The sequence below is a fragment of the Monodelphis domestica genome, chromosome 1 (assembly GCF_027887165.1).
Source record: "Monodelphis domestica isolate mMonDom1 chromosome 1, mMonDom1.pri, whole genome shotgun sequence".
NCBI classification, from domain to species: domain Eukaryota; kingdom Metazoa; phylum Chordata; class Mammalia; order Didelphimorphia; family Didelphidae; genus Monodelphis; species Monodelphis domestica.
The window spans coordinates 713,631,646-713,659,420 of NC_077227.1; the positions used below are offsets into that span (position 1 = coordinate 713,631,646).

The 27,775-nt window shown below is 38.5% G+C and overlaps 2 protein-coding genes across 6 annotated transcripts in view; one reads left to right on the forward strand and one right to left on the reverse strand.

Annotated features, from left to right (window-relative positions):
* Nucleotides 1-14,555: 14,555 nt before the first annotated feature.
* TERF2IP (TERF2 interacting protein) lies at nt 14,556-21,396 on the reverse strand. Its single transcript, XM_007477391.3, has 3 exons — nt 20,373-21,396; nt 18,139-18,263; nt 14,556-16,994 (listed from the first exon to the last, which is right to left on the reverse strand). Exons 1-3 carry the CDS (start codon nt 20,983-20,985, stop codon nt 16,536-16,538), a joined length of 1,197 nt encoding a protein of 398 aa, XP_007477453.1. The 5' UTR covers nt 20,986-21,396; the 3' UTR covers nt 14,556-16,535.
* Nucleotides 21,397-21,399: 3 nt separating this feature from the next.
* LOC100029003 (lysine--tRNA ligase-like) overlaps nt 21,400-27,775 on the forward strand; it is a 49,189-nt gene continuing 42,813 nt past the window's right edge. For 4 of the 5 annotated variants that reach the window (XR_008917837.1, XR_459592.2, XM_001378844.5 and 1 more), the window contains exons 1-3: nt 21,400-21,535; nt 22,848-23,027; nt 24,596-24,704. Coding sequence is in view for 3 of the 5 variants with exons in the window: in XM_001378844.5 (XP_001378881.3) it covers nt 22,882-23,027; nt 24,596-24,704 (255 nt within the window). In the remaining 2 variants the exon portion in view is untranslated. Of the gene's footprint in view, nt 21,536-21,813; nt 21,832-22,847; nt 23,028-24,595; nt 24,705-27,775 lie in introns of those variants that run through there. The other variant, XM_056824427.1, reaches the window with a different exon arrangement.

Here is a 27,775-nt window from a genome sequence, read left to right on the forward strand (position 1 = left end):
ACTATAACAATCCTGAGGATTATCTACAACTATACCTTTGTAGAGAGGCCATCCTCACGGCCATGAAGGAATGTGCAGACAGTACAGATAAGTGGATGGAACTGGAAAAAATTAAGCAAAAGTAAGAAGAATCACCCTCCAGATTTATGGATAGAATTATCGAGTTTGGGGACAGATACTTAGATTGGGACCTAACTAAAGAGAGTAGTTTAAGACAAGTTAGAAGGATCTTTGTAAATAACTCTTGCAAAGCAATTAAGAATTATTTTAGAACACAATGCCCAAGATGGTCAGATATGGACCTTGAAGAATTGCAAAAAACAGCTATATATGTTTTAAAGGGAAACAAAGAAAAGGAGGAAGAAAATAATGATGACATGGAGGAAATGAAGAAAAAAATGAGATATTTAATAGATAGGATAACTAAATTAGAAAGTGGGCATGATAATGAACCAACGACAATTGCCCCTCTCCAGAAATCCAATTATCAATCCATTGCTTGCCACTTCTGTGAGAAGAAGGGCCACAAAATGATGGAATGTAGAACCTTTCTTAAGATGATTGGAAGGAATACACAGTTTAATAATAGCTTTAGAAATAATAACTATAGAAATGATGATAATGGTTATAGAAACCAGAATTCTAGAAATTATAATAATGACCATGGAAATAACTATAATGAATATAGAAATAAGAACTTTAGAAACCAGAATTATAGAACTAGGAATTGGGAAAATAATGACAATGCTCCAAATGAAGAAAATTATAATGATAATGAACAAAAACAATATATGAGAAATGGTGCTCATACAAAAAATACTCGAGGTACTAATGACCCTCAGAGAGGTGCCCTTCAGGGGGGTGCCCAAGGAATATCCCAAACACAATGATGGTGTCCGGGTGAGGGGGGGGCTGGGGCACAGGAATCAGAGGATACAACCTTTGATTTCCCAGACCCTGATGTCCTACTACCCATTGTCCCTATCCACTGCCCCCCCATACTAATGAACCCCATGTTACCTTAAAGGTGAGTAACACCTATTATGATTGTCTATTAGACACCGGAGCTTCCTGGTCTGTATTAAAGAGAACACCTGATTTACAATGTTATTCTGTTGGCTCAGAGAATATAATGGGAGTATCAGGAATAACCCAAAGAGTTAAAAGACTTCCTCCTAGAATGGTGTCTGTAGAACCCCTAGAGGTACAACACTCCTTCCTTTTGATGCCTGACTCCCCTTTAAATTTGCTGGGGAGGCACCTTCTATGCAAACTCAGAGCCACAATAACCTGCTTCCCAGATGGTTCATTATCATTAGAAGTACCAGAGGAATCTTTAAATTTACTCCCTGTAATTCTCTCAGAGAGTCAGGAGAAAAAAGAGCATCCTGTCTTTGCAATACCTAAAGATATACCAGAGTCTCTTTGGGCCACATCTTCTTCCGATGTAGGTTTACTTAAGTCAGCTGTTCCTGTACAGACAAAAACTAAATCTAGCCCACCTCCTTCTATCCCTCAGTATCCCCTCTCAAAGTAGGCAATTGAGGGTATTACACCAGTTATTAACTCATTAATAGAACAGGGAATAATAATCCCTTGCAAATCTGAATACAACACGCCCATCCTGCCAATTAAAAAACCAAAAAGAGGGCCCAATGGCAAGCACCTCTATAGATTCGTACAGGATCTAAGGGCAGTGAATAATCACATTATAAAGAGACACTCCTTAGTTTCTAACATACATACTATTATTTCATCTATTCCTAGCACAACTACATACTTTACTGTAGTAGACGTGTGTTCAGCTTTCTTTTCCATACCTATACATGAGAACTCCAGGCATATTTTTGCTTTCACCTGGAAGGGCTCACAATATACCTGGTGTTGGCTTCCACAGGGTTATGTCAAAAGTCTGAGCTTATTTGAGCAAATTTTGAGCCAAGACACAGACAATATAACATTTATAAATAGCAAATTAATCAAATATGTAGATGATCTACTCTTTGCTTCAACAGATGCAAAAACATGTCAAGTAGCAAACACCTTCTTTTGGAATTGCACAAAAGAGGACATAAAATCTCTAAGGATAAAGTTCAGTGGTGTCTCCAAAAAGTAGAATATTTGGGATTCATCTTGACTGCGGGTGCTCATTATATTTCTCCAAAACGAATTGAGAATATTCAAAAATTGAGTGCTCCTACCACTAAGAAACAGCTGAGAGCAATTTTAGGAGCAACAGGGTTTTGCAGACAATGGATTCCTTGCTATGGGGAAATTACTAAACCCCTTATAGCATTAACAAACGATTCGGTTCCTGAACCCCTCAAATTAGAGCCTGAACATCTGTCAGTTCTATCAGATCTAAAAAAGGCTATCATATCTGCCCCTGCTCTAGGCATCCCAGATTACAACAAGCCATTTACTTTATATGTGCATGAGTGAAGAGGAGTAGCCTCTGACGTGTTAACTCAGACTTTGGGACCTTCTCAGCGCCCAATTGCTTATTATTCTGCCCAACTAGACCCAGTAGCAGCAGGAGCACCACCATGCCTTAGAGGAGTAGCTGCTACAGCCTTACTAGTAACAAAAACCGTTGATTTAGTATTGGGATGTCCATTAACAATAATGTGCCCACATAAGATAGAAGCATTATTGTTAAAACATAGAACACAGGCATTCTTGGATCAGAGAATTACAAGGTATGAAATAACCTTATTAAATAGTGAAAATATTACCTTGAAACGCTGTTCAACTCTTAATCCTGCCACCTTGCTTCCAGATTTACCTACTTCAGGAGAACCATTACATAACTGTGAAACATTAGTGTCCATGGCAAAAAAGCCTCAAGATAATCTCTTGGACACTCCCTTAGACAATGCAGATCTGATTTTATTTACCGATGGTTCCTCTTTTATGAGGGATGGCATATGTTACACTGGAGCTGCCGTAGTCTCAGAATTTGCCACTGAATGGTCAGCTTTACTACCTTCTAACATTAGTGCTCAAGGAGCAGAACTCATAGCTCTAAAACAAGCTTATATAATTGCCAAGGATAAAAAGGCAACAATGTATACGGATTCTAGATATGCTTTTGGCATTTGTCACTCAGTTGGGATGCTATGGCTCCAGAGAGGATTTTTAACCTCAGCTGGAAAATCCATAGCTGATGCAGAAATTATTAATGAAGTTCTTTCTGCTCTCCAGCTTCCTGAAGCCCTAGCTGTAGTTCATTGCTCTGCCCATACAGGTGGCTCTGACCCTGTCTATAGAAGAAATGACCGAGCAGATGCCGCTGCAAAACTAGCAGCCATAGAAGGACCTGGATTAATTTTAACATTAACAACCACTGATAATTTAATTTATCACTTTCCTATAATGAAAAGGAAGTGGAAAAATGGAAACAAAAATTTAAAGCAAAACAGATTAATGGAGTATATGGGTGTCATCTGAAGGAAAACCCCTGCTCCCTAGAAGTTCCTATAACCAAATTTGCCAATCTATTCATAAAAATGGTCATTTTGGCACCCAGGGCATCGTGGACTCTGTCAAGAGACTATGGATAGCCCCTGGTATAACTACTATAGCCTCTAAAGTATGTTCAGCCTGCTCCATTTGCCAGGCATATAACCAACATGCATATCGTGGAAAAGCCTTTGGGGGACGTCCTCTGGCTTACACACCTTTTGAACATCTACAGATAGATTTCATAACGATGCCAAAGGCTGGACGTTATAAATTTTGTCTAGTAATTGTAGATCAACTAACCAGATGGCTAGAAGCATTTCCTATGACCCGAGCCACAGCAGATTTTGTTGCAAAGATACTTTTAAAGGAAATTATTCCTTGTTTTGGCCTGCCAGCACGTATTGACTCCAATAGAGGGAGTCATTTTACCCATTCTGTCTTAAACCAAATATATTCTTGCTTGGGGATAACTCCAAAAGTCCATGTTCCATATCACCCCCAGAGCTCACGCCAAGTGGAGAGGATGAATAAAGAACTTAAGACTATGATTGGCAAATTATGCACTGAGACCCATTTAAAATGGCCTGAAATTCTCCCTCTGGCCCTATTTTATCTTAGAAGCAGGCCTAGAGGAGACTTACATATTTCACCATTTGAGATGCTTTTTGGACATCCGCCTATACAGGCTAAGCCTTTCTCCCTGGCTTATACATCGCTATTAGGGGGAGATATTACTATTGCTTCCTATATACAGGAGTTACAGCACAAACTACGTGAACTTCATGAATCCGGAGCTGCAGTATAAGCTGGACCATTAGACTTTTCTCTGCATGACCTGAACCCAGGAGATAAAGTTTATATCAAGAATTTCAAGCGAACTGGAGCAACTCAACCTTCATGGGAAGGACCATTCCAAATATTATTAACTACTCCAACATCTATAAAGATTGGAGAAAGGGATTCTTGGATTCACTGCTCACATGTGAAGAAAGCATCTTCTGCTGAGACTGATTGACTCTATCCTATCATATGAATTGTGACTCTATCTTATCATATGGAGATAATAATCCATAGACAAATGGATGCTGTTTTTTCAAGAACATATTGAATTACTGATTTTTTTCTCCTAATTTTATTATTTCTTTTATTTTTTTATCAGAATATTTGATTTTTTTCTCATTTTTTGTACTGAAGGCACACATAATTAATATTAATATTATTTTTTTCCTGCAGTAATACAAGTTAATATATATATTCTTACTATAATATCAATATATGCCTAAAAGCTTTAAACTATGGGAACCTGCCATTTATTGATAAAATATTATAGGACTGTGATTAATGTTTGTGTCTGATTCCAAGAAAAGGGATAAAAACAAGGAGCACAGACTAAACCTGAATAGTGCCAATAGAGCACACAAGAAATATTAAAGTGAGACTCGAGGTTGGGACACTTAACTTATGTTTAAGTTGTAGGACTTCCTTGTATCTACACTCTTTACGAAGTACTCAAACAAGTACAAAGCTTGACTATCATGCTGGCTCCCTATATCCCTGAAGAAAAAAAAAATCAGACAAGGGAATGACATTTCCCCATCAAAATAGAATTCTAATTCTTTTCTTCTTATATTATGGCAACTTCCTGTAGTCTTGGCTACAAATGGCTAAGTGAAATATTACTGCATTCTGTCCTACATACTTGTGGGTTAGAAATTACTTTAAACTGGACCTATACAAGGCCTATTTTGAATTTTTCTTATGTTTTTGATTATTTTTCTATTCTTTTGATAATTGACACATACACCCCCATAACTGAACATTGCATTCTGAGCTAAACTTGATATTTTTTAATATTTACTTCAGGGGGGATTGTATTTTAATTTAAAATCTAAGAATTTTTGAGGTTTTTTTTTAAGATTGTATTTTTATAAAAATCTAAGAATTTTGATTTTTGTTTAAGATTTTACTGTTATAAAAATTCAAGATTTTGATTCTGTTCAAGAAAAGATCTTCAAGAAAGAAGCTTGAAACTTTTATATCCAGAGAATGAACTGTTGCAGAAAGATGCCGAAAACCTACACTTCATCAAGAAGATCAAGAATGAACTTTGGATATGATTGATTGGACTGAACTTTTGATTGAACATTTATTCTAATTGTACACATTTATGCCAAAAGGGACTGCCCCTAATTTGGCTTTCTGTCAATGCGCCTAGCAAAACATTGGTTTTGCTTTCTTTTCTTTTCTATTTCCTCTCTCACTATTCTAATTTCTCTTAGAAAATTGAATACTGTATATCTATAGTTAGAAGTGCATTTAGAACTACAAAATGATTATGTTAAATGATCAATGGGGAGACTAGTCTCCCAATGATCATCAGGGGGGATTGTAAACCTTAAAATTTCTTAGACTTATGAATGTTGGAAATTTCACCATTGGAAAATTTCATACTTGGAAAAAATTTCCTACTGATAGTAAGACCTCTATTGGAATGTGTTACAAGGGAATCACTTTAAAAGACTGATATATATTAATTTAAGGTCGCCAAGGAATCAGCTATGTAATTCCTAAATGAAAAACTCAAGTCAGCCGTCAGCCTTTTTTTGGAGTTTAATTACAATAGGAGCAAGAAAGGAATTAGAGATATATATAGAGAGAGCAAGGGGAGAGAAGGGAATAGGGCTTAAATACCCCTTCTGTTTAGGCTGGGCCAAAAGGCCCAAGCCCTTAGATAGCTGGGGCAAAGAAAAAGAGATCAGTCCCTATTACTCACGTGTCCAAAATGGAGAAACAGTCTCAGAGGCCCCCACCTTCAGCTTCCTTCAGAGCAAGCTTCCCCAGAACCCAGGAACCACACCGACCCAAAAACTCCATCCTCCTCAAGTCTCCAGACCCTCCTATCTTTAAGGAAACCATCCAAGTTGCCTCCCCTCAGTCCTCACATCTACCAATCACTCTTCATCAATTTCCCTGTCAATGGAGGCTCTCGCTTAACCCAGGACCGCCCAGAGGTTTCTGGCTTTTGCACATGTCTGTTGAAGGTCATATTTTTCAAATGATTAAATCTTTACTCTTTTGTTACAGCCCTTTCTAAATCCTGTTAACTTGAGTATGGTAGAGATTGGAATAATTAAATTTTGATCTAGGCTGCAGCCCTTACTCAATCCTATTAGGACTGAATAGGGTGGAGATTTATTCCAAGTATCTCCATTGTATCAATTCTAAAATCAATCAAGACTCAAAGAAATTCCTGTTCTATGCTTAAGCATAGGTCAAAGTCCTTTCCATTGTTCAGCAAAGGGTTTCTGTCCTAAAGTAATCTTAAGAAGGGAAGAGAAGGAACCTCCCATGCCAATGGAGTTCCCATTCCAATAGACTATCAGTAAGAAATTTTCCAAGTATGAAATATCCCAATGGTGAAATTTTCAACAATTATAAGTCTAAGGAAATTTGAGGTTTACAATCCCCCCTGATGATCATTGGGAGACTAGTCTCCCCATTGATCATTTAACATAATCATTTTGTCAATGTTCAGTTATGGGGGTGTATGTGTCAATTATCAAAAGAATAGAAAAATAATCAAAAACATAAGAAAATTTCAAAATAGACCTTGTATAGGTCCAGTTTAAAGTAATTTCTATCCCACATGTAGGACAGAATGCAGTAATATTTCACTTAGCCATTTGTAGCCAAGACTACAGGAAGTTGCCATAATATAAGAAGAAAAGAATTAGAATTCTATTTTGATGGGGAAATGTCATTCCCTTGTCTGATTTTTTTCCTTCAGAGATATAGGGAGCCAGCATGATAGTCAAGCTTTGTACTTGTTTGAGTATTTTGAAAAGAGTGTAGATACAAGGAAGTCCTACGACTTAAACATAAGTTAAGCGTCGCAACCTTGAGTCTCACTTTAATATTTCATGTGTGCTCTATTGGCACTATTCAGGTTTAGTCTGTGCTCCTTGTTTTTATCCCTTTTCCTGGAATCAGACACAAACATTAATCACAGTCCTATAATATTTTATCAATAAATGGCAGGTTCCGATAGTTTAAAGCTTTTAGGCATATATTGATATTATAGCAAGAGTATATATATTAACTTGTATTACTGCAGGGAAAAAAATATTAATATTAATTATGTGTACCTTCAGTACAAAAATGAAAAAAAAATCAAATATTCTGATAAAAAAAATAAAAGAAATAAGAAAAAATAAGAAAAAAAATCAGTAATTCAATATATTCTTGAGAAAAAAAAACAGCATCCATTTGTCTATGGATTATTATCTCCAATTCATATGATAAGATAGAGTCACAATTCATATGATAGGATAGAGTCAATCAGTCTCAGAAGATGCTTTCTTCACATGTGAGCAGTGAATCCAAGAGTCTCTTTCTCCAATCTTTATAGATGTTGGAGTAGTTAATAATATTTGGAATGGTCCTTCCCAGGAAGGTTCAGTTGCTCCAGTTCGCTTGAAATTCTTGATATAAACTTTATCTCCTGGGTTCAGGTCATGCAGAGAAAAGTCTAATGGTCCAGCTTGTACTGCAGCTCCGGATTCATGAAGTTCACGTAGTTTGTGCTGTAACTCCTGTATATAGGAAGCAATAGTAATATCTCCCCCTAATAGCGATGTATAAGCCAGGGAAAAAGGCTTAGCCTGTATAGGCGGATGTCCAAAAAGCATCTCAAATGGTGAAATATGTAAGTCTCCTCTAGGCCTGCTTCTAAGATAAAATAGGGCCAGAGGGAGAATTTCAGGCCATTTTAAATGGGTCTCAGTGCATAATTTGCCAATCATAGTCTTAAGTTCTTTATTCATCTTTCCTACTATTTGGAGAGGAGAGAAAAAAAAACTGAAAAAGGTTAATTAATATCAACAAAATCAATACAATCTAAGAAGAATCATCTTTATTATACTGGGAAGTTCCCTGGGCACCCTCCTGAAGGGCACCTCTCTGAGGATCATTAGCACCTCGAATAATTTTTGGACGAGCGCCATTTCTCATATATTGTTGAGTATTATCATTAAAATTTTCTTCAATTTGAGCATTGTCATTAAATTCCCAATTCCTATTTCTATAATTCTGGTTTCTAAAGTTCTTATTTCTATATTCATTATAGTTATTTCCATAGTCATTATTATAATTTCTAGAATTCTGGTTTCTATAACCATTATCATAATTTCTATAGTTATTTCTAAAACCATTATTAAACTGTGTATTCCTTCCAAACATCTTAAGAAAGGTTCTACATTCCATCATTTTGTGGCCCTTCTTCTCACAGAAGTGGCAAGTAATGGATTGATAATTGGATTTCTGGAGAGGGGCAATTGTCGTTGGTTCATTATCATGCCCACTTTCTAATTTAGTTATCCTATCTATTACACATCTCATTTTTTTCTTCATTTCCTCCATGTCATCATTATTCTCTTTCTCCTTTTCTTCATTTCCCTTAAAAACATATATAGCTGTTTTTCGCAATTCTTCAAGGTCCATATCTGACCATCTTGGGCATTGTGTTTTAAAATAATTTTTAATTACTTTGCAAGAATTATTTACAAAGATTCTTCTAACTTGTCTTAAACTATTCTCTTTATTTAAGTCCCAATCTAAGTATCTGTCCCCAAACTCGATAATTCTGTCCATAAATCTGGAGGGTGTTTCGTTTTCCTTTTGCTTAATTTTTTCCAGTTCCATCCACTTATCTGTACTGTCCGCACATTCCTTCATGGCCGTGAGGATGGCCTCTCTACAACGGTATAGTTGTAGATAGTCCTCAGGATTATTATAGTCCCATTCGGGATCCTGAGATGGCCAATGTGCTGCATTACGCCCCCGGGTTTTGTTGACATGAGCAATTATTTTATTTTTTTCACGTTCACTTAAAAAAGCCTGTAGTAAGCTCTCAACGTCCTTGTAAGACGGATTATACTGAAAAAATATGTCTCCCATCTTTTTTGTTACTAGAAAAGGATCTTGTTCATATGTGGGGATATTTCGTGTAAATTCATTTATTTCTTGGGGAGTAAACGGTATCCTATGTCTTAAAGTCACCACATCCCCATTTCGTCCTATTTCAGGTACTTCTCTTAGAGGAAACAGGCCTCTAGTTGGATTTTGCACCTGTGGGTCAGTTTGACAAGGACAGGTTTCTCTAGGAGGACAAGATCTCCCTTGCATTGGAATTTGGTTTTCTGTAGGAGAAGGAACATGAGAAGCTGGGATTGCAGGGGAAGGGTTTTGGGGATTAAATTCAGACAAGATTTGCACTGCACGAGAGAAGCAGTCTGTTAACTGGGCTATAGGGAAGGTGTTTTCCATCTCTATTTCAGGGAAGGAAATTTCCTCATTCAAAGGTTCAGAAACAGGTCTGTTTCTGGTAGAGTGGGTGTTTGCCCATTGATCCTGTAAGAAACATTTTAGATCTTCTAATTGGGCTTGCATTTTTTCCTCAATTTTTCCTATTTTATCTTCCATATCTCCCATTTTATCCTCAATATTTCCTATTTTATTCTCAATATTTCCTATTTTATCCTCAAGTTTTTCTATTTTATTCTCAATATTTCCTATTTTATCCTCAATTTTTTCTATTGTATCCTCAATTTTTTCTATTGTATCCTCAATTTTTTCTATTTTATCCTCAATATTTTCTATTTTATCCTCAATATTTTCTATTTTATCCTCATTTTTTTCTATTTTATCCTCAACATTTTCTATTTTATCCTCAATATTTTCTATTTTATCCTCATTTTGTTTTATTTTATCCTCATTTTGTTTTATTTTATCCTCATTTTGTTTTATTTTATCCTCATTTTGTTTTATTTTATCCTCAATATTTTTTATTTTTTCATCTCTAAATATAGTATTGAGGAGTACAAAAATGACAGTACCTATTAATATAAAAATTTGGAGGTATCCTTCATTCCTCAATGCCCCTACTTCTTCAGCTGCCATATAATTGTCAAAGAATGTAGTACTCATTTTTATATGTATATTTTGTAATTTCACAAAACACGTGGGGAGCAGGGCAAAGCAACAAACTTTCCACAGGGTTTTTTTTTTTTTTTAATCCAGGAAGTTGTTCCTTAAGGGAAAGGATATTTAGAAACAGTTCTTCCAGCCAGGACTTTAGAGTCCTGTTGCTGAGATTTAAAAACAGCTGTTTTCTGTCTATCAGAGTCACACAGCTGGGAAGTATCTGAGGTCCGATTTGAACCCAGGACCTTCTGCCTCTAGGGCTGGCTCTCAATCCGCTGAGCTACCCAGCTGTCCCTTAAGATTAAAGGGAAGAAAAAGAAAAAACTGCTGATTCCAATTTAACTTAAGAAGAAAAGAGAAAAAGTTTTTTATACTCACGTGTTCTAGCAGCTGTGTCTTTAAGCCAAGTTTTTTTTTTTTAAAAAAAAGGACTAAGTGGTGAAACAGTATAGTAAAAAGGCAAGGAAAAAGTTTTATTGAGAGGATTCTTTAGACTCCCATGTGGTCCCTTCGTGGTCGCCACAATGTTACAAGGGAATCACTTTAAAAGACTGATATATATTAATTTAAGGTCGCCAAGGAATCAGCTATGTAATTCCTAAATGAAAAACTCAAGTCAGCCGTCAGCCTTTTTTTGGAGTTTAATTACAATAGGAGCAAGAAAGGAATTAGAGATATATATAGAGAGAGCAAGGGGAGAGAAGGGAATAGGGCTTAAATACCCCTTCTGTTTAGGCTGGGCCAAAAGGCCCAAGCCCTTAGATAGCTGGGGCAAAGAAAAAGAGATCAGTCCCTATTACTCACGTGTCCAAAATGGAGAAACAGTCTCAGAGGCCCCCACCTTCAGCTTCCTTCAGAGCAAGCTTCCCCAGAACCCAGGAACCACACCGACCCAAAAACTCCATCCTCCTCAAGTCTCCAGACCCTCCTATCTTTAAGGAAACCATCCAAGTTGCCTCCCCTCAGTCCTCACATCTACCAATCACTCTTCATCAATTTCCCTGTCAATGGAGGCTCTCGCTTAACCCAGGACCGCCCAGAGGTTTCTGGCTTTTGCACATGTCTGTTGAAGGTCATATTTTTCAAATGATTAAATCTTTACTCTTTTGTTACAGCCCTTTCTAAATCCTGTTAACTTGAGTATGGTAGAGATTGGAATAATTAAATTTTGATCTAGGCTGCAGCCCTTACTCAATCCTATTAGGACTGAATAGGGTGGAGATTTATTCCAAGTATCTCCATTGTATCAATTCTAAAATCAATCAAGACTCAAAGAAATTCCTGTTCTATGCTTAAGCATAGGTCAAAGTCCTTTCCATTGTTCAGCAAAGGGTTTCTGTCCTAAAGTAATCTTAAGAAGGGAAGAGAAGGAACCTCCCATGCCAATGGAGTTCCCATTCCAATAGACTATCAGTAAGAAATTTTCCAAGTATGAAATATCCCAATGGTGAAATTTTCAACAATTATAAGTCTAAGGAAATTTGAGGTTTACAAATGTGTGAATTTTAAAAGTCTCCATCTTGGTATAGCACCCAAAAATTGTGCACACCCACACTACACGGGCATGTGCTAGTCAATGACAAATCAGAAATAACTAACTGCCCACCTGGGCTGTCCTAAGCCAAGCTAGAGCCAACCATTGGCACTTGTGAGACACAGGAAGTGAGGTAGGGAACAGCCTCTGAAATTTGCTCACTTCCTGTGGAGAGAGCTAGACGGGAGTTCGTGTTAGAAGCTTGGACAGGGAGGATGCCCGCAGACAGCTTTCCTTCAGATCACTCACGTGAGTTAAGGACTGATTCTTTCCACCTTGGCCCCTTGGGCCTAAAACTCCCTCTGCCTTGGTCAGAGGTTGAGTAGCCCCTTTCCCTTTTCTCCTCTCTCCTTCTCTCCCTCTCCTTTCCCTACTCCCATTGTGATTAAACTTCCATAAACTCCATTCTGACTTGAGTGTTTCATTTTAGGAATTTCATAAGTAAATTCCTTGGCGGCCATTGTTCAATATTACAACAATCTTAAAAGGGTGAAATTTTCACCATTACAAATGTGAACCCCCTTGGCACGGGAGGATCCTTCTCCTCCCTACCTAAGACTACTTTAGGACAGAAACCTTTTGCTAAACAATGGAAAGGGCTTTGACCTATGCTTAAGCATAGAACAGGAAGTTCTTTGAATCATGATTGATTTTAGAATTAATACAATAGAGATACTTGGAATGACAGAACCAGGTCTTGGAAACTACAATCTCCACCCTACTCAGAGTAACAGGATTTAGGAAGGGCTGCAGCAAAGGATCAAGATTTAATTATTTGAGAATATGACCTTCAACAGACATGTGCAAAGTCACAGACCTCTGGGCGGTCCTGGGTTAAGCTAGAGCCACCATTGGCACAGGGAAGACATGGACAGTGATTGGTAGATGTGAGAACTGAGGGGAGGGAACTTGGATGGCTTCCTTAAAGATAGCGAGGTCTGAGGACTGGGGGGTTCGAGAGGTTTTGCTCTGAGAGGAGGGCTTGCTCTGAAGGAGGCTGGAGGTGGAGGCCCCTGAGACTGTTTCTCCATTTTGGTCACATGAGTGATAGGGACTGATCTCTTTTCTTTGCCTCAGCTATCTAAGGGCTTGGGCCTTTTGGCCCAGCCTAAACAGAGGGGGTATTTAAGCCCTATTCCCTTCTCTCTCTCTCTCTCTCTCTAATACCTTTCTTCCTCCTGTTTGTAATTAAAAACTCCATAAAAGGTTGACTGCTGACTTGAGTTTTCATTTAGGAATTACATAGCTGAATTCCTTGGCGACCTTAAATTAATATACATCAGTCTTTTAAAAGTGATTTCCTTGTCACAAGGGGGAGGCTTGTCCCTCAGAGGGGGGTCTGTGCTTACCTGCCCTGGGGTATATTCAACATCAATCAATAGAGAAGACATCCCCTCAGGCTATCATAGTTGGCCCATTTCTCAGGAACCCCATTTTTTCCAAAGATAGCCTCTCAGCAGGGGATATCGCTCTTCTGTTACCTCACCAGCATCCATATTCCCTCTATCCCTTCAACTCCTCCATTCTGTTACAAAACCTTCTTTATCCCCTGTACTTCTTCAATCCTCAACAATTCCTTCAACTATTACACCAGTAAAGCTTTCCTTTTCTGTACTAAGGGAAATTATGATTGTTACACAATCTTCTCATGCCCCTAAATTGTTTTATCGGTCTCAAAATGTTATCAAGGTATAAGCTTTAACAAAAAACTACCATTAAAAATTCTTTTGGGATAAGATTTTTGTACTTGTTAAAATCAACAATCAATTAAGTATGTGAACATGAGAATAAAGTACAGTTATTTCAAATAAAGGAAGTAGAGATCTAAGCATAAAATTGAAATTCTGTATATGATTTTTAGGTATCATGGTCTTCAGCATAAATCTATTGGTAATCAATAATAAGACTTTCATTGAAAAATTCAATTGAAGTCCTGAGTTCTCTTTTTAGTAAGACTATGTGTCTCATGGTTACAGAGGGAGGTAGGGAATAGGCTTGAGTTGGGCAGAGAGAGTTAAGTCTATAAACATGTCAGAACAATGTATAAAGAAACAGGATCCTTTCAGAGAAAAGTGAAAAAGATGGGGAAAATTTTTTAAATATATTTTTATTTTGTTTTTATATCACTTCCATTTCTCAATGTGTACAGGTATCCCTTACAACAAATGAAAAAGGGGGAAAGACAATAAAATCAAATTAGTCTGGCATTATAGATAGCATTCCACATCTCTTCAAAGAAGGGTGGGAGAAGGTAACTTCCATTATCTTTTGTAGGTCAAGCTTGGTCATCAACATCTTGGAAGTGCATTCAGATTCCATGGTTCTGTTGCTGCTACTCTCATTTCCATTACTGTGGTCACTATTACCAATTTCCTATTTCTGCTTTTTTCTCAGTGTTCCCCAGCTTCTCTGGATTCATAATTTCTTACAAAGCAGTAATACTCCATTGCAAATAATGAACCATACCTTGAGTCATTCCTTGAATGATGAGCATCTCAGTTTCTTGTTCTTTGTTACTACAAAAACTGCCACTTTATTTTTATCATGGTATCTTTTATCATTATTATCTATTAAATTTTTATCTTTTTTACTATCAGCTACTTGAGAATAAGGGCTATCCTTCGTCATTCTTTCTATCTCCAGAGCTCAGCACTAGGCCTGGCACACAGTAGGCACTTAATGTTAGTTGACTTGCAGCATATTCCTAGCAATGTAATTTATTGATAAAAGAATATGGGCATTTTGGCTAATTTCTTCATATTCCAAAATTGCTTTCAAAAACTGTTGGATCAAGTTACAGTTAGGTGGGTGATTTCAAAGAAGTCAGGAAATCAAATTTTGTTGCTGTTTTCTTTGGTAATTAGCAAGATGCAGGAGTTTATTAGTTAAATCTTTATCAAAGGTTCTTAAGGTGGATCTATGGATTAATTTCAGGGATCTATGAACTGGGATGAGAAAAATATTACATCCTTATTTTCACTAACCTCTAACTGAAATTTAGCGTTTCCTTCAATTATCAAAAACATTACTCTAAGGGCAGGTAGGTGGCTCAATGGATAGAGATAGAGCCAGGTCCTGGACTCAAATCTGGTCTTAGACACTTCCTAGCTGTTTGACCCTGGGCAAGTCACTTAATAGCAAATGACTAGCCTTTAGCACTTTTCTGATTTGTAATCACTACTTAGCATAAATTCTAAGGTAGAAGGTCAGGGTTTAAAAAACAAACAAAAACTGCTCTGAGACATGGTTCAAAGGCTTTACAAGACTTCCAAAGGTGTATATGTAGCAAAAAAGATTAAGAACCCGTGGTCTTTACCAATTGAAGCCTGTAAGAACTAAGCAATTTTTAAAAGGCTTTTGATGTTATTGGGTTTTCAAAGATTTAACTAATTTATATTACCTTTTGCCAAGGGACACTGTGGTACAGTGTAAGGAACACTGCCTTTGGAGTAAATCCCACCTCTGACATTTATTACCTGTATGGCTTTAATCTCCCTGGGCTGCAGTTTCCTCATCTGTAGAATGAGAGGGTTGAAATAGATGGCCTCTCAGATACAAAATCTCCTTGGGTTTTTCCAAGTCCTACATCTAACAAAGGTAGTTGATCCCTACCCTCTCCTTCATTACCCCCCACCCCCACAGTAGCCTATTACTTTTTTTTTTTTAATGAGACTATTACCACATAATGGATAGTGCACCAGACTTGGAAGTTAAGAAGACCTGGATTCAAATCTTACCTCAGACATTTAGTAAGTGTGGGACCCTGAATAAATCACCTAACCTCTGGGCCTCGGGATCTTTTTCTATAAAATAAAGAGACCAGAATTGATGGGTTGGGAGATCCCTTCCATTTCTAAATCTATGATCCTATGAATCTATGACTAGGCAGAACACACGCTTAACAGTTTAGAGGTTACCTGTTGTTGGTCATTTTTTATGTAAAATGTAACTTCACATTTTAATTCCCAGTTTTCACCAAATGGACTTCATAAATACTTAACTGCCACTACCAAAATAGCACTAGATTAGTATTCTTTGAGGAACAGAGATTATAGGTTAAAATAAGCTGAAATTCTTACTTAAGACTTTACACTAATAAATACTTCAAACAGTTCTTGGAAGACAATGTATTATAGTAGGAAAAAAGCTGGACATGAGAGCCAAGTAAAATGATTCTGGATATTCTACCTCTGATACCTAATTCTAAGTATTAATGGGAGGGTAAGACTCTTAATTTGATCTTAAGTTTCTTCTATAGTGATAAAATGACAAAACCACCCAACTCATGTGACTAGTGTAAGGACCAAGTCAGAGGGAATAGATGTAAAAGCATTCCTGGGACCTTGAAGCATTACATGGCTATCAGGTGTCACCATTTTTTTTCCTTCAGATTTCTCTGCTTTTTATTTTCTTACATGGTCACATTTGCTACCAAATTCTACATAACAGTGCAATGCTAGTACTGGTTAGTAATCATCAGTCTTTCCCATGCCCCATCCTCTATAAATACTCATTCTATGAACCCTAGAATCTGGCCTTTCCCTGACATCTTGACCTAATTACTTCTGAATTCAATCCTTCTTGCTACATTCTTAGCACCAAATTTTTTTATCAATTTACTTCTGGTATTCTCATCATCTTTCTGCAAATCCACATCATCCTGTCGGGTCCAGATTGGATATCCATCAGACCTCTGGCCTGTCTGCAAGAAAGAACAAGTGGCCTCCAGTTCTCCACTATTCTTCAAGAAAGCTTGTGTGACTGTTGCTAGATCCACACTAAATTCCTCCATTAAATGTCTGATGACTTTGATGGCAGCTCCCACATCAGGAGAAAGAGAAGAAGGGCTTGAACTGCTTTCCTCTGCTTCAAGCTGAGTTTCCAATACAACAGCATCTTCAATGACCTCATCATCCTTTGAAGCCTCTTTTGAATTAGAGTTATTTTTTCCAGGACTAGTCAGTTCTCCATTCTTAATCACAATTAATTCAAGGTCAGGGGTCTGATCATGAACCTAAAAGTAATGAAATAAGAAAACTGAGATATTTCATATTACCTAAAACTACCAAAGGAAAAAGGTACTTAGTACCTCCAAGCAGTTGTTATAGGATATTACAGCTAAAAAGGCAAGTCAGAGATGACCTGGTACAGTCTCTGTTACACATCAGAGGCCCACATGCAAAGTGATTTGAATCCCAGATCTTTAGTTACTAGCAGAATCAGGAAAAAAGCAGATTCTCCTAATTTCAGTTCAATATTCCAAATCATACAGCCACTTCTATTTGAAATCTGTCATGACTACAATAGGGTGGAAAAATCAATGTAAACTACACATGTGAAAAAGTATTAAAGAGTTTCTATAGTGGAAATAGAAAGTCCAAAGGCAGATCACTAGCTGGTAAAAAGCAGCTAGTTCTCATAGACTTAATTATTTTATTCAATTATTTTTAAAACCCTTACCTTATACTGTGTATTGATTCTAAAACAGAGGAACAGTAAGGCCTAGGCAATGGGAGTTAAATGATTTGTCCAGAGTCACAAAGCTAGGAAGTGTCTGAGGACAGATTTAAACCCAGGAGCTCCCAATCCATTGAGCAACAAAACTATTTAGTTTATTTTATAGCTATATTTTATGTGTGTGTGTATGTATATGTGTATATATATACATATACATATAACTAGTTTATTTTTTAAATTGATTTAAAGATATATATATTTTTTGTGTCTCAAAAATAAACTAGTGGGATAATTTTAATTACTAATATTCAGTGTGATATAGTGGATATACAGCAATTCTCATAGATAGGATAGATCCACCTCTGACACATGAGGATGGCTGTATGATCTGAGCACTCAAAGCAATTCTCAAAGACTAGGTCCTAGTCTTTGTCCTAGTCACTAGGAATTGCAAAGAATGTGATGCTCTATGTTGGTAAAGGTACCTATGTCAATGAAAGCTTAGGTCCAGCCCTATCCCTGTCCCTTATCTGCTTCACTTTCAAATTCTTATATCTTTCCACATATTATTTTCTAATTTGCCATATCAATACATGTTTGAAATAATACTGAAAATGACAAACAACATATAAAGTCTTTGAGCTGAGCAGTAGCTCAAAGAGGATGACTGGGAGGTGGAAAAAAAAACACTCTCTACAAACCTCACACTCCTTAACCTCCTGGTTTTTGGAGCATAAAACGTCCTCCTCTGTTATTTCACTGTCTTGCACTTGCTCTTCTGGACTATCTTCCTCAGGTAGATCAGGGTTTTTTTTCTTTTGTGGTTCTATAAAAGACAAAATAAAAAACAAAAGAGACCCCCCCAAAAAATGAGCAGTTATTAGCTGTTTTTGCCCAAATACAAAATGTATTTTCATCCAATGTGCTTTGATCCAAGGATTGATCCCACTAATTTCTTCCAATAGAATACATCTTTTGATTCAACTGATACATGAGGAAACATATATAACAGCAAGGACGGCTACTCATACTTCTGAAAAACAATAGCCTAGAATGGTACCCTTGACTCTGTAATACACACCATAGTCTTCTATTTAAGTAAAGGCCTAGAAATAAAGTTTCTTAATGTCAATTTTCTCAAATAAACTAATCATTTTAAAGTCAAAGTTTTTCCAGAGAACAAAGTTCTCTAAAATCCTTCCTTAAACTACTGAGAAGTTTAGACATACTGGAAATCCTTTTTATAAAAAAATGTAAAATCCTTGTAGCTTTTCTTATACATGCTATAATATCACCATCAGGCAATGAGGACCCAAATAGTCTTTATAAGCAAGAGGCTAGAAAATGTGAGTGTTCTTTTGCTTTGACCTCCCAAGTTTGATAGCTTCTTTTAAGGGATAATGATTGTCCAAGTAGCTTTTTAGGGCTGGAATATAAAAGTTCCCCCTTAGGGGGTTCACCACCAGCTTATCTGGGGTGAAAAAGGAAAAAAGTTAGTTTTTACTCTGGGGAATTTAACCTTGAGGCACTAGTGATTGTTACTGTTTTGGGTGATGAGTTAAAACATTAATAGGATAATCTTATAGTTGCATTGAGCCATAACTTACTTTTTAAAAGTCCTTTCCAATACACTACCTCATTTCATTCTCACAAGCCTCTGACTTAAGCAAAAAGACATGTTTTTTATTGTATTGCTCATAAGAAAAATGAGGCTTGGAAGGGCTAAGAGATTTACTCAATGACACATAACTCACAGAACTAAGATCTCCCCATTCTAAAGCCAGTGCTCTTTCCACTATATCTCATGTCAAATGGATAAATATATATATCTACATCTATAGAGAATTTTAATTTTCAGTTTTTATGGCTTGACCTGCTTCTCATAGATATTAATTCCCCTGCAAAGTCCTTCTTTCATCGCCTGCCCCCTAGTGGAATGAGGAGTAGCAAGGCTAACATCTGGAGGTTAAAATAGAAGGGCAGTTGTTCCACCATTCCACAAACTCCACCTGGGAGTTAATGACTTATAAATCTCTAAGACTCTTGGTTGGTTCTAAGGCAGTAAACAAAACAAACAAAAGCAACTGGGTTGAGTAGTTTTAAAAAAATGGAACTGATTCTATTCTTGCTGTCGTTTTAGTGGCTGCCTTAGGGTAGAGTGACAGATTAAGCAGCTCCTTTAATGTTTAAGACAAATTAAGATTCCTGCTAGGGCATTTATCAGCAGGTATTTCTGGGTAGGCAAAAGAATAGCTATAACACAACTCTCAGGCAAAGCTGGTTGTTTGGCTTGCCTGTGGGTCACAATGGTAGTAAAAGTCGCACAGCACGGATCCAAACCTGCTTCAATTTTGCCCTTTCCTCCCACTTGGAATCATTTATTTGCATATTTTGTATGTCATATTCTTCTTCAATTCCTTTATAAGCTCCTCACGGAAGGAATTCTTTTTACCCTTACCTTCCCGCTTGGAATCAATACTGTGTATCAGTTCCAAGGCAAAAGAGTGGTAAAGTCTGTTAAGTAACTTGTCCAGAATCACACATTTTGGAAGCATCTGAAGCCACATTTGAACCCAGCACTTCCCATTTCTAGGTCTGGTGCTCTATCCACTTAGCCACCTAGCTGCCTCTTTCTACCCTTTTTTTGTGGCCCTGTGTACTACCTGACACAAGTGTTCTGCACACAGTGCAGAGGAATATTTGTTGAGTTTGGTTTGGAAATCTTAAGGAGTGCAAAGTGGCTTGGAAGAACTTGGCTTCCACAGAATCAAGAGACTAAAAATTTTACCTCCCAAAAAATTAAGATTTGCTTAAAGTTACCCCCAAATGGATCTTTGGTGGGAATGAGGGCAAAATCTGGATCTGTTTCTTTCCAGTGCTAGCTGACTGGCATTTCTGCCCGGGGAGGGCACTGTCCAGTAAAAGTGGCCATTACCCCAGTCTGCAGGTTCTGTTTCATCTGCTTTTCTCTTGAGCTTCTGGCTCGGGCTGGCAGGCTCTTCCCCCTCAAGGTGCTTGTACTCCAGCCCCTTCAGGTGCTTTAGATAGCGGTCTTTCATGGCCTGCCAAGGATGCTGTGTGAGGGCGGCCTTTTCCAGGGCCTTCCACAGAGTATTGCCGGTTTGCGAGCTGGGGGAGCGGGAATTATCCTTCACATATCGGACGATGGCCAGGTCCTCGGCCTCCGTGAAGGCATCCCCAGGCTCCCCAGAGGCTGGCTCTGGGCTCTCGGAATCCCTACGGCCCAGGCGGTAGTCCTCCAGCTCCAGTCGCTCGTTGCGCTCCACGCAGTCGGTGATGTACTGGGTGGAAATGAAGTCCCCCGAGGCCTCAGCCTGTAGCTCCCCAGGCTGCGCCAGGAGCACAGCCTCGGGCTCCTGCACCCGGCACAGGCTGCCTCCACCATGCAGGATGAGCGACGACAGCCGGCGCTTGGCAGGGCCCGGCCGCACGTAGAACGAGATGGAGCTGCCGTCCTCCCGGACGAACAGCGACCGCGAATGGGTTGAGTCATTAGGGTCCTTACCCATCTCTAGGCCCTCGGTCATGGCCCTCTCGGTCCACAGGGCCGAAGGCTGAGACTCCGAAACGCCCCCGGGGATGCCGGTCAGCCCCTACTGCGGATGCGACTTCTCAGCACTTTAGCTCCCTCAAGAAGCCACTGCCGCGCGTGCGCACTCACTCCACAACACAAGAAAACAGATCCTCACCAAGGCTTCCCTCAACCATGCCCATCGCTAGCTCACGGGAAAACGGCTTCGGCGCGTGCCTCGCTTCTCCAAGACCTGCAACCAAGGGAAGCTGAGGCACTGAGTGGGATATAGATGACCTAACGCGGGGAAACGTCCAGCAAGCCTCTAAAAAAGATGGGGGTCCTCCGTACGCAGTTAAGAGATGGAATGGGGCAGGTGAACGTAGCCTGGAAACCTCTATCCGGAAGTTGTAGGCTTGCTGGGAGTGGCCCGGAAGTAGATCCTCGACATCTTTTTTTTCAGGTTGGGCTTTCCGAGTAAGGTGGCTGTGGTGAAAGGAACAGCTGTACTTGAAGATAACACCAGAACGGAACTGAGGGCGAATTTAGGGAATAAGCGCTGCCAGGTGAGACGTTAGGGACTGTGAAGTCCGTATGGTCTGGAACTCGGAGCCGCTTGGGTTTGGGATAGTCTGGCCCGTGCTACTTTGAAGGAGCTGCCTTCGCCGCTGGAAACTACAAATCCCGTGATGCTCGGTTGTTTGGCTAGAGTTCGTTCTAGGAGATTCCGCTTCTGGGGCAGCCCCTCCTAAAACCTGGTCTTTACCTAAATTCGTTTCTTATATGGTGGGAGTGGAGAAAAGAACTTGGGGAAAATGGACTGTGTTCTTTCGTTATTGAATTAAGCTTAGAAGATACCCAAGTGAGTCTTAGAGTTCACGAAGTACGGGTTTGAAAAGATAGAATCATTGATCTATCGAGGATCCAGACAGGATTTCTCCTAAAAGAAATGTTGAGGTTATTCACTTTTTTAAAAAACATCCCTACCATAGGTCTTAGAATTAGAACTGTGTATTGGTTCCAAGGCAGAAGAGTGGTAAGGGCTAGTCAGTGGAAGTTAAGTAACTTGTCCAGGCTAACACAGCTAGGAAATGTCTAGGAATCTAGATTCGAACCCAGAACCTCCTGGCTGCAGACCTGACACAATTCACAGAGCTACCCACCTAGTTGCTCCCAAGATAGACTTTTAACAGTAGGATAAATGCCATATTTTTCAAAGCAGCCCTCAATAAAGGACTATAAATGAGCATAAAATCTCTAACTCTTCATAATTCATTCCAGTTTGCCGTAGAGGCATTTCTGGGCCACAAATGTAAAGAAAGTGTATCGTTGAGCCATCAGTTACTACTTTTAGTTTTTCCTCTTGCTTGAGTGCTAATTTGATGAAAAGATATCAAATTGAGAGGTAATCTCTTATATATTCAAGCTTAGTCACATCCATTGAGTTTGTGTGTAGCATGTTGGCTAACCATTCTTTACTAAATTAGAAAATTATATGAATTGAATCCAAAAACAGTTTCTTCCCAAGCTTTCACAAATTTTTTTTTCTTATTTATCCTATTATCTTTAATCACTAAATAGATACTCTAGTGTTGAGGTAGAGGCACAGGGGTGATAATTTCCAAAAGACAGTTTCCCTCAGTGTGGCAGGGAAGACAGTGGAGAAAGATAGTTTCCAAAAGTTTCTCATCTTTAATTTGTTATTGAACTATAACTTGATTGGATTAGTTATTAGTTGGCCTCTCTGGAAAGCCTAGGACTGAAAATTACTTTGTGGGTTGGAGGGAGCAATACGAGTCTCCTAATACCAGAATGAAACTTTGTTTATGCATTCACCAGGTGCCCCTTCTGATTTACCATGTTTGCGTTTTCCTTTAGGCAATAGTAACCATTAGCCCTGGGGTGTTCTGCCATGTTGAAGCAAGCTGTAGGTAAGCTTATATTGGGATCTCTGCACCAAGCTCACTGGACAAAATGGTGTCAGAGGGAATTTCGGCTAGGTCAACTTATATCCGTCACCCCACTTCACAAGGACAAGGTCCTTTCTGATAAAAGAAGGTTGGTGTGGTTATTACCTTTTCTGTTGTCTTATGAACAAAACTGAACTTTTCTGATTTGGGGAAATCTTAGGCTGTCTAGGCCCATTACAATAGAAAAAGAAGTCTTGTTGTCAACACCAGAAGCTTAAGGAATTCAGATTTTTTTTTTTCTCCCAGACCTCAAATTAACTGTTTGGGAATACAGAAGGTTTTGTTTTGGGGGTGACTCTGAGATCATTATTGCCCTTAGAAGAAGAAGTAAGTGTTTGTCAAGGTGATAGTTGTGGCTTTTTCTTTCCTAAGCTGCTACTGAGGGCCTTCTTATTCTCTGCTTAGACATTTTGTTTTTAATCTTATTACCAAACCATTAGAGAAGTTCTTTAGGAGTATCTTCTTCTTTTTTTTTTAAACTCTTACCTTCCAGTTTAGAATCAGTATTGTTTATTAGTTCCAAAGCAGAAGAGTGGTAAGGGCTAAGCATTGGGGGTGAAGTTACTTGCCAGAGTCACACAGCTAGGAAGTGTCTGAGACCAGTTGAACCTAGAACCTCCCATCTCTAGACTTGGCTCTCAATCCACTGAGCCATCCAGCTGCCCAGAATATCTAGAGGGGGAAGTTAAATTTTCTTCATAACTTAAAGGAAAAGAAATTAAGTCCCCAAATGGCAGTTATCTAAAATGGAGCATCATAGAAGTCCACAATTGGTGGAGAAAATTGATATCTTGAGAGTAATGTGGTATAACCAATAATTAATGGGAAGAAACATGGACTTGGAATCATCATTCAGTTTTCCTTAAATGTAAAGTGAAGGGTTTATATTAGACTATTAATAATATCATTTTTAACTTTAGCATTCTGTGATCCTATGAATCTGGCTCTACTTAAAAGATATTTGCTTCACATGACAAAGTAAATGTTCTCCAGTAGAATAGGTCATATATATATATATATGCATATAGATTCAATCACTGTACCCTGCAATTGAAAAATCCAAGCCTGGATAAATGTTTTACTATGGCTAAAGGCTTAAATTACCTTCTAAGTAAAGACCTCATTCTCTGTGATTTTGAAAGGAAAATGAATTCTATCCTGCATTCCACTGCAAATGGGATGGAACTAAGAGTAATGCCCTGCTTAGAAAATGTCTAGTTTTCTTGCAAAGCCAATTTCTCTTGGTGGATGGAACTCCTTTTTGGAAATACAGAGGTAAAGGACTCACTGAGCCAATCTTGGCTTGAAATAATTTGAGGACTGCTTTAGTAGAAAAATCTATTTATTTAGATTTGCAGCTCAAAAGGACCATGGGTTTCCTTTGCTTTGTTTTCTTGGTAGGTTTTAGCTAAGTACTGAGAACTAAATAGCTTCTTATCTTTTTCAAATCTTTTTCTTTCACACACTGGTTGCTTGGTCTAGACTTTTTGTGGTTAAATGACTAGATTGTTAAACGATATTGTTTCTGATAGAAGACTGCTGGAGTGAGAGTGTCTTGGAAGTAGATGGTATAGTAGAGTATAATATGGGGTGATATAAAATGCTTCCTTCTCTCAGGCAACTGCCACAATGATTTTTGTTATCTCCTTTACACAGTGAGCTGAAGAGACATTTGAAGGATGAGAAGCAGCTGAATCAACCACCTGTCTCTAATCACTCTATTGATGATGAGCTGCCCACTGATGAGGAGAGCCTGGATCCACATGTGAGTTTCCTAAACTCCAGCTCACTAGTGTTAGAACTGGCCACCTCTCTTATTCCATTCTTCCAGATAAGTATTTTTTCTTTTTATCTGTTCTTGGAAATCCTGAGAAAGATTGGCCCAGAGAAATAAACAAAAATCTTTTTAACTTGTCATTGGTTCCTTGAGATATTTTTAAGTCCATTGATTGGATGAATGATGGACATTTATTAAACATTTACTTGGAGGTGTAATGGATGGGGAAATGGAGCCACCCACTATGTTTACTTTGAGGTTAGATAGTGAGAGAGATGGAATGGAACAAGAAGGTGGAGAGAAGGGATGGATTGTTCCTCCTCTCTCTTTTCTTAGTAAAGCCAGCACTAGTTGTCTTCAGAATTACAGAATATATCTCTTCAGAGACTGGGTTGAATGTAAAGTCAAGGACTGAAACTGATTCTTCTTCCTTGAGGAGAAAGTAGAGCTCTCCTCCTCAAACTTGAGGTCTCTCACCCTGGATATTATGAGGCAGGCCCTTGATCTAAGGAATAACTATTCTAAAGGGCCACACATAAGATAGGGTAAATAGGATTGTTGGGTAAACAAGTGGGAAGTAGGAGAATCCCTAAGGTTAACAACTGACCCCCTTTCCAAATCCAGCCTGACCCTCCAAGGTCAGTTGTGAGAACTGTCTTGACTTCTGTCTATGTTGGTTGTAGTACAAAGTTCGAAGACAGACTTTAGGAGATTAGAGAGGAAAATCTTCTTTGGATGGATGGCTTTATAATAAAAGTCCTATCCACTCCTTTTCTCATTAGCTGGATCCAAGGGGTTTGAGTTCACAGAGAGATGGTCAAATACTCAGAAAGTCTTTTTGCTTCAGAGATTTCTCTTAGACCAACCACCCTTGAGAAGCTCCCAAAGAGAAATGAAGTAACTGCTTTGAATCTCCTCAGCTCTTCTGTTCTTTTCCAGAATTCTCTGTCTTCTCTTGCTCCTCCCCCGCTTAGGTTACTTTTCTTGCATGCTGAGTCTTATTTTACTCTCTTACAGAGGGGAGGAAGTGTCCTATAGAAATTAACTGACAGAAATGATGTCCCAGAATATTTTTATTAATTTACCCAAACTGAACTTCATGTGATTAAGATTAATTCTGTTCTCCAAAATTAAGGGCTTTTTCCAGGACAGGCAGTTTTTCTCTCTTGGTCTGTAAATAAACCAAGACACAATAACTACTCAAAATGGGGATCAGTGATTTGTTTGTTTTTGTTTTTTTTTTCCATAATTGGTAGAAGATTTTACCACCAAAAAGCAAAGGGACTGATGGTGTACATAGAGGATAGAGTAGAAGGTTAAGAAGGAGAGAAGCACAAACTGAAGAACAGGCTAAAGCTATATGAGTTTTAGAATTGAAATAATGACTCTGAGATATGAAAGGATGCCCATAGCAATCCATAGAAGAAGAGAGTTGAGAGTTACTGATCTTAATAATAAACTTTTTTTTTTTTAACCCTTACCTTCTGTCTTAAATCAATACTAAGTGTTGGTTCTCAAGCAGAAGATCAGTAAAGGCTAGGCAATTGGGGTTAAGTGACTTGCCCGGGTTCACACATCTAAGAAGTATTTGAGGACAGATTTGAATCTCTTGACTGCAGGTCTGGTACTCTGTCCATTGAACTACTTAAATGTCCTTAGAAATAAATATAATAAATGATGGGGGCAGCTGGGTGGCCCAGTGGATTGAGAGCCAGACCTAGAGACTGGAGGTCCTAGGTTCAAATCTGGCCTCAGCCACTTCCTAGCTGTGTGACCCTGGGCAAGTCACTTGACCCCCATTGCCTAGCCCTTACCACTCTTCTGCCTTGGAGCCAATACACAGTATTGACTCCAAGACGGAAGGTAAGGGTTATTAATTAAAAAAAAAAAAGAAAGAAATATACCCTTTGGAACAGAACCAGGAGAACATTATACACAGAGATGGATACACCATGGCACAATCGAATGTAATGAACTTCTCTACTAGTAGCAATGCAATGATCCAGGACAATTCTGAGGGACTTATGAGAAAGAGTGCTATCCACATCCAGGGAAAGATTTGTGGGAGCAGAAACATAGGAAAAAAACATATGCTTGATCACATAGTTCAATGGGAATATGATTGGGGATGTATACTCTAAACGATCACTGTAGTACAAATATTAATATGGAAATAGGTCTTGATCAACAACATATGTAAAACCCAATAGAATTGCTCTTTGGCTATTGGAGGGGTTAAGAGGAGGGGAGGGAAAGAGCATGAATCATGTAACCATGGAAAAATACTCAAAATTAGTTAAATAAATAAACTTAATTAAAAAAGGAAATATACCCTTTGGTGGACCCATGAATGAACCTCAGGGAAGTAGTTAGTGGAGAAGAGAGAACCCATGAGCACCAAACAGAACCTGAGTTGCTTGAGGATAGGGGCTCCCTCATTTCTATATTTGGCGTCCCCTACCACCTGGCACATAATAGGTAGTTCCTGCTGATTGATTGCTCATAGTGTGAGCTTGATTTAAATAAATTTAACTCGGAGCTGGGTTCCTTTCAGTAGGAACAACTTTTGTCTTGGTTCAGGCCCTTATCACCTTTCTCCTGGACTATTGTGGTAACCTCTAGTCTCTTCTCAAGCCAATCTGTCATCCAATCTGCCACATTTTTCCTAAAAATATCAGACCACAACATTTCTTATGTGCTGATCATTAGGGATAAAAATACAAAAGTCAGTTTCTGCATCAAGGAACCTCTGCCTGCTGGGAAGCTATAATGTGTTCCCAGATGAGTAAATACTAGATAAATATGAAATACCCAGTGCTTTGCAGGTATTTGGAGTATTAATAACTGGGGAATCAGGGAAAGCCTTTTGAAAGAGGGGGTATCTGAGCTCAGACTTGAAGTGAGCTCTGAGTTTCAAGAGGCAGAAAGTAAAAGAGAGAGAACTAATAGCCTCTGTAAAGGTATGAAGACTAGAAACAGACAATGCCTTGGGTGGTCCAGGCTGGCTGCAATGTCACATGTGGGCGAGGGAAAGGTGGAAGGAGGCTTTCCAAAAAACT

What these genes read in the sequence shown, in the direction of transcription:
- TERF2IP (XM_007477391.3), bottom strand. Translation starts at nt 20,985, where the DNA reads ATGACCGAGGGCCTAGAGATGGGTAAGGACCCTAATGACTCAACCCAT. An exon ending in AACAGAACCTGCAGACTGGG is followed by an intron (nt 18,264 to 20,372) that starts GTAATGGCCACT and finishes TGTCTTTTATAG; the next exon opens with AACCACAAAAGAAAAAAAAC. An exon ending in AGGAGGTTAAGGAGTGTGAG is followed by an intron (nt 16,995 to 18,138) that starts GTTTGTAGAGAG and finishes CATTACTTTTAG; the next exon opens with GTTCATGATCAGACCCCTGA.